Source organism: Betta splendens, chromosome 16 (genome assembly GCF_900634795.4).
Source record: "Betta splendens chromosome 16, fBetSpl5.4, whole genome shotgun sequence".
Taxonomy (NCBI): Eukaryota; Metazoa; Chordata; class Actinopteri; order Anabantiformes; family Osphronemidae; genus Betta; species Betta splendens.
In genome coordinates this window covers 14,669,186-14,676,288 of record NC_040896.2, presented here as the reverse complement: position 1 = coordinate 14,676,288, position 7,103 = coordinate 14,669,186, and the positions used below count along the sequence as shown (strand labels likewise).

Here is a 7,103-nt window from a genome sequence, read left to right as displayed (position 1 = left end):
GACATCAAGGCCACCAGCCCGCAAACTACTGTACGGGGCTCTGAACTGGGAGGGGGCATGTGGAAGGTATAGGTATACAAATGACCAGGCTCCACTTCCTGGTTCCAGTACTGTATGTACTGGTACTGAGCTCCTTGTTGCTACAGCGATGATGTTCACAACTCAGCAGCCATCTGATGCGCACACACACACACACACACACACACACACACACACACACACACACACACACACACACACACACACACACACACACAGAGCTCTCCCATGGGGAGACTGCGCGCTGAAATGGACAGGACCAGCCCAGAGACGGCAGATGCCGGCTGTTTTTACTTCCCCGGCACCATGTGTTAGCAGGGAGCTATTTATACCAGGCGGACCATCGAGACCGAGCTCAGAAGCAACAGGTTGGTGGTCGAAGGCTTCCGCAGTAGCATCTACAAACGAGGTGTGAATGAGAGAACTGGTCACCCACACGTTTTAGTGAGCTAGTCCACCTACCCAGGTGCTGCAGCCCACTGTCTGTCCACAGCAGCTGGAGGTCCAGCTGACCTGCTGCTAAACTGGGACCAGCCGCCCTACAGTACAGTGTGTCTGTGTTTTTAATTCTACCCGCTTGTCTCCGCTCCCACGTTGGCCGTCGCATCCTGCTGCTCAGCCTGAATGGACTACACAATGAGATCTTGTGGCTCGGCTTGTGGTGATCCACAGCATCCTGAGGCTTCCATCACTTATCTTTGCAGCCCCTCTGGAAGCGGATGGAGCCCTACTAATGTGACAGGAACGACAAGAACCCTGACTTAACTTTCCCAACCGGACTCTGATCGGCGCTTAATTACCAAAGCCTTGCCTTCACGCCGTGGGCCCCTTTGCTTTGTTTAAGTCTCCAAACGAGCGCCTCTGGAAATGTGTTTGGACGAACACGGTGAAATCAGAAGGCAGAAACAGGGACTTCCCAAGAGATTGAGCTCACAATAAAACCCACTTCCGCAAAAAGGGCAAATTAGAAAATGAGTTTCAGGTTCACATTATTTGTTAATGGCTTCCTTTGAGGACACGGGGAAGAAAAACAATACCAAGAGCAACATTTTATGGTTGCTCGCGCAGCGGGTGCTGATTTACTTTCTCAAACAGTAAATGAAGACGATGTAGAGGCTCAGAAACATACATCACAGGGGAACAGGGGCACCTCTGCTACTGTATCAGATGGTTGCAAACTCAAATCCATAAATCTAGAATAAATCCAGGTCCCGTCCCTCGTCAGCCCTCGACAAGTGACCAACTGGCCATTTCACCCCACCTACTCTAATTGCAGCTGTCCAGCGCCAGCAGCAGAAGTGGTTTCCTACATGGATTCGAGGACGTCTCATGATTCCACAAACGCAAAGTAGGCATCCAGAGCAAAGTCCGCTTTAACTTAGGCATTAATTTGACTAAATCTGACTATAAATTATGTTTAGTATCCCATCACTGAGTCTTTTCTTCAACACAATAACTGGCAGGAACTTTTTGGATTTTTTTTTTTTTACAGTAAGTCTACATAATGAAGAGTAAGAGGAGCCAGTTAAAATGCAAGGGTATTAGTGTTGTGGTTGTGGTAAACATTAACAGACGCCCACCTCTCCTCAGCCAAGTAATGGGTGTCTGCTCCATTCACCTCAAGCCAGCAAATATTTCACAATGTCAAGTTATAAGCCTGTGATGTTTGAAGGTATGCCGCATCATATAGCTCCAGTCTGCATGGGCTTAAACGGCTGTAAGGTCCATTCAGCTTGTTGAGTAGCAACCGCAGCAACACAAGCAGGCTAATTATTAATTCAGAAGTTGTAGGTGTTAACTTTTCGCCAGGTTCGTTTAATGGAACACAAACAAACCACAGACAGGAACCATTCGCCTACCTTCTGTGGCGCCTTCAGCAGCCTGTGGACCCCCGCAATCTGATTGATCAGAGGAATATCCTCCCTGAACGTGTACAGAGGGGGTCTGGTGGGCTCCGGGAAATTGGTACTGTTAAAAGGATCAGTGTCATCTAAATACTGCACCCTGCAAATAAACGTAGCCATCATGAATCCATGCAAGGCGGCTTCAGCTCATCAGAACAGCGGCGGAGACGCTGCAGCCCCGCGGCCAGCGAACTACCGGCAGGTCCTCCGCAGTAGCACAGTCCCGCACCCTCCGTTATCCTTGGAGCTTCCCCATTCGCTTCCCGCAGCGCCTATGACTCAGGGCAGTGCGCACAACAGTCCCGGAGCGGAGATCCGTTCGGTCAGAGCGACGCGCACGGCAGCGGGGCCGCAGTATCCAAGGGCATTGCGGGCGGTCGAGGTGCTGAGGCGGACTGCGGACGGGGACTGCTACGCTTGGCGCTCGGCCTGAGAGAGCGATGCGGTGCGGTGCGGTGCGGTGCGGTGCGCAGCGGCTCCCCTCCTCAAGCGCTGACTCCGCCGGCGGACGCGGCAGCCGGAGACTCCGGCCGGCCAGCGCGGCTCACGTTGCAGGCGCAAGGGCGGCCTCCAGCGGAGGAAGGCGACCGGCGCAACGCGCCCGAGCGCGAGTCTGCTCCACGCAGCGGCGGATGGAGCTGCGGCGGATGCGTTACCTGCGCAAAGCACATTATTTATTTATATACTCGAGGCCTCTCTGTAACAAACCACGTTGAAATTTAGAAGTGTAAAGGTTTTGATACTGTCAATAACTAAACATGTTAATGAACGACTTTAAATGTGAAACATGGGTATTTTTTCAAAACTGGACGTCAGCAGTGCCTTTACTACTTTACACGTGTTTTAACTGTGTCTGTGAATGATTTTTACAGTGAATAAACGTTTTATAAATTAGTGTAATGACCTGGTAATGATTTATCAAAGCTGTGATACTGTTTTCAATCATTCATGTGGGTTTAATTCACTATGTTCTATTCAGAAATCAATCCTTGGGTACAGTAAGAAGCAATGATGCAACCACAAACACGTCATTATACGTATGTATGAGTTCCTGTGATCAGAGCTCACAGGTTCAGGTTCTCCAAACCTCCCAAACAGAGTGACATTTGTGCACAGACCCCACTGCATACGGCGGACACGCGGACCTGTGCTCGTCTCCGCATGCTCCTGATGAGGCAGAGCTGGTCAATATATTACAGGGGTCCAGTGCATGTCCCAGTGTGAGCCAGCAGCATCCAGAGCCGACCCTGTTACAGACCATGAAGCTTCAACTCCCCAACCCCGGCCTGGAGGACAGGATATTGTCCCATCAGCAGCTGGAGAAGCTGGAGAAGGAGGAGGCCAGAGACAGACCCAGGTGGGACAACAAAGCCCAGTACATGCTGACCTGTGTGGGGTTCTGTGTGGGACTAGGAAACGTCTGGCGGTTCCCCTATTTGTGTCAGAGTCATGGAGGAGGTACAGTAAGTGCTGAGTTATGAGTTATAAAGTTATAAACAATAGATTTAAAGTTATTATTTCTTCTCTAATCTCTTCAACTTAAAAACAGAGGAACCCAGTAAAGTGGCCACTGTGTATTTTAATATACAGTACTTGCATTCATGCACCTGAATGATTAACATTAACCCAAATACCTTTGCATTCACTATCATGTTCACATTAAAAATCTCCACATTAACACACATTAATACGCTCCTCCAGGTGCGTTTATGATCCCCTTTCTAATCCTGCTGGTCCATGAAGGTATCCCTCTCCTGCAGCTGGAGTTCGCCATCGGGCAGCGTCTACGCCGGGGCAGTTTGAGGGTGTGGGCTGCAGTTCACCCGTGTCTGACTGGGATCGGTGAGACGCATTCGACACAACTGTGAAAAAGATGCACGAAGAAACTCGAAGCCGATGATCAGTCTCTACTACAACACCATCATCGCCTGGATCCTCTGGTACTTCTTTAATTCATTTCAACAGCCTCTGCTGTGGAGCCAGTGTCCCAACAATGCAAATCGCACAGATGTTACAAAAATACTACTACTACTACTACTACTACTACTACTACTACTACTACTAGCACAGAACCCACGTTCATTTTGGCTCCTCTGTCAGGACTTATTGTAGAGTGCGAGGAAAGCTCCCCGGTGGATTATTTCTGGTACAGAGGAACCCTGAACATAAGTCCAACAATAGAAGAGGATGGAGGGCTGCAGTGGTGGATCCTCCTGTGTCACCTCTGTGCGTGGTCTGTGCTCTACGTCTGCATCATTCGCGGGATTGAGACGGCCGGGAAGGTACTGTACAACACAGCGCGTCACTTACAACCGGAGCGGTCTACGTGGATGCAGCTGAAGCCCAGTGTGTTGTGTTGTTTTCTTAAGGCTGTGTACCGAAATGTCTCCTCCAGTAACAACTGCGAACAGGATGCAGTGATCATCTCCATCGTCAACGGCATCACCTCAGTCTATGTTGCAACTGTCATTTACACCATCATCGGCTTCAGAGCAACAAAAAGATTCGACAACTGTCTTTCTAGGTATTTTGTGTCTTTATAAATAAATAAATAAGTAAAATAAATAAATGTATCTGATGTCTTACTTATTTGTAACATCAAGAGTGAAAAGCTTTTTAACCAACCAGCTGCACTTTATTTCTCAGAAACATCTTAGGATTAATCAATGCTTTTGATCTTGCTGAGGGAAGCATCACTGAAAGCAACTACAGTCAGGCTGTAAAACACCTGAATGAGACAAAGCCTGCAGTGATTGAACAGCTGAATCTGACAACCTGTGATTTAAATACGTTCCTCAGTGAGGTAAAAATGAACCACACACTAAAAAGACTATTTAGGCAACGGCTCCATTTAGTGGAAACCTGAGCATGTGATGATAGCAGTGTGTTTTTTGCCACAGGGAGTTGAAGGCACCGGCTTAGCCTTCATCGTGTTCACTGAGGCCATCACCAAGATGCCCTTCTCGCCTCTGTGGGCCGTCCTCTTCTTCATTATGCTCTTCTGTCTGGGCCTCTCTTCAATGTTTGGTAATATTGAAGGAGTTCTGGTACCACTGCAGGACCTCAACGTTTTCCCCAGGACGTGTCCTAAAGAGGCCGTCACTGGTAAAGTACAGTAAGTCTGTCATGTTTTTGTCAGCCTGATTCTGTATATTTGACCAGCTCCTCCATCTTGTTTAGGTGTAACGTGCATCATGTGCTGCCTGGTGGGTCTGATATTCATCCAAGGCTCAGGAAACTACTGGCTCTCACTCTTTGACACGTATGGAGGATCCATTCCTCTGCTAATAGTCGCCTTCTGTGAGACAGTGTCTGTCGTCTACATATACGGCATAGACAGGTCATATTTCAATAAATATACGTTGTTTGAATTATGAATGTTAATGATTGTTAATTCTACAAAATACGAAATCGACTGATGTGCTGTCCTATAGGTTCAATGGTGATATTCAGTTCATGATTGGACACAAACCCAACCTCTTCTGGCAGGTGACCTGGAGAGTCATCAGCCCACTCATTACTACTAAAGTATCAGAAAAGCTTCTCTATAAAACCTGGGATCCAACATCGGTAAATATTGAATTCAATATTTTAATTCCCTTAATTTTTATTGTACCATCAAACACTAGATCACTGTATGCTTGTCTTTGCAGAATAATTTCTTCAACACTTGAGGAAAAGGAATATCCATGGTGGATTTATGTGATCATCTTTATACTGGCAGGAATACCCAGCATTGGGATTCCTTTCATTGCACTCTGGAAGTTCATGAAATCAAAGAAGAGCTCAAAGTCATTGAGTTAAATCCCCTCAGCCTAGTATTCATTGCTAAATACTATATCTACACCTACTGTATCAGATACACGTTTCTCTGCTAGATAAAAGCTCAAAGGCACAAAATGAAGGTTCACCTATGTCTCCAGTTGGGGGCGCTGTTGTAACGTGTTAAGCATAACCATACGGATGCGTTAGTGTGGGATGTCTGAAACGTTGCTGCATATTTTAGACATAGTCTCTAAGTCCACATGCGTCTACAATTCATCTGCATTAAACTACTTACCCACTGAGCTGTTAAGAAAAATACACGAGATGTAAAAATTATACACAATAAGAAAATAAAAGTTTAATCACCAGTTTGTTGTGGGCAAGTATGAAAATATTATTATGCACTATGTGTTTATGTTTTTCTAGGTTTAGTGTTCAATAAAAGTTAAGGACATAGTTTTGCTCCTTGGGTTCTTATTTTTGCTGCTTCTGTTATAAGCAACAACAACACAAGGACTTCATACTACACAAACAAAGCTAAGTTTGATTCTGATTTGTTTTTCAGGAAAACCCTAATAAAAATCAAAGTCTCATTTAAGACTTAAACGTAGTTGTTTGAATCATCTTTAAAAAGTGATTCCCTCTCATCTGCTCAGAGAAACACCTGGGTGATACAGCACAGTTGTCTTCCCCTGCAAGAGTGTGATTGCGTGATGTCTCCATTATGTCACTTTCTGCATGTGGGTGTACGACACCGAGCCTGAGTGCGTGAGGGTGCATGCATGTGCTCGCCGTCCATGCGCACGTGTGTGCACGTGGGGACATTTTTGTGGTGTGGGTGGACAGTGATATTGTCCCCCCGCTGTCACGTGCTTTGGAACATGCTGGCTGGCTTTGTTGTGCCTCGGTCCGTTCTGCTTTTCTGGCACTTTCATACAATGGTGCACTTGAACACAGTGATGTTAGTGAGCCTTTCAAACTACTACAGCTTGGATTCCAGCTGTTAGTGTCCCAATGTAGGATACATGGCACAGGATACATCATTAAGAAACAACAGCAAGGACTGAGTGGAGCATCAAAACAAAGGTGACTATTGACCTTGCACTGATGAACAACTGTTAAATTTTTGCCAGTTAAGAGACTTTATCTGTGCAACGTGTAGTGCTAATGTTACTTTCGGTGTCACTCTATGTGTTTACATAATGTGAATGTACAACATTCAGTTTAATATCCTTTAAATGTATTTTTTCTTCTGCTTCACAATTTGGTGTTCGAGCTTAACAATCTACCACAGAAACTGCTTACTGACCTGCTAATAAGTAAATTGTACAAACGGTCTCAGCATTTTTGTATTCATTAACTGGAGGCGCTTAGTCAAACAACCTTAACGTCCAC

General features: G+C 46.2%; 2 protein-coding genes across 7 annotated transcripts in view; one reads left to right on the top strand and one right to left on the bottom strand.

The window, feature by feature from the left end:
* fhod3b (formin homology 2 domain containing 3b) overlaps positions 1–2,403 on the bottom strand; it is a 57,223-nt gene extending 54,820 nt beyond the window's left edge. For all 6 annotated transcript variants that reach the window (XM_055502952.1, XM_055502953.1, XM_055502955.1 and 3 more), the window contains exon 1: positions 1,899–2,403. In XM_055502952.1, coding sequence (XP_055358927.1) covers positions 1,899–2,066 — 168 coding nt within the window. In that variant the 5' untranslated portion in view covers positions 2,067–2,403. The remainder of the gene's footprint in view (positions 1–1,898) is intronic.
* Positions 2,404–3,202: 799 nt separating this feature from the next.
* Positions 3,203–5,779, top strand: slc6a19b (solute carrier family 6 member 19b). The gene is made up of 9 exons (XM_055502964.1): positions 3,203–3,401; positions 3,645–3,792; positions 3,827–3,952; positions 4,045–4,467; positions 4,590–4,746; positions 4,844–5,048; positions 5,124–5,283; positions 5,378–5,513; positions 5,619–5,779. Exons 1-9 carry the CDS (start codon positions 3,203–3,205, stop codon positions 5,745–5,747), a joined length of 1,683 nt encoding a protein of 560 aa, XP_055358939.1. The 3' UTR covers positions 5,748–5,779.
* Positions 5,780–7,103: the final 1,324 nt, after the last annotated feature.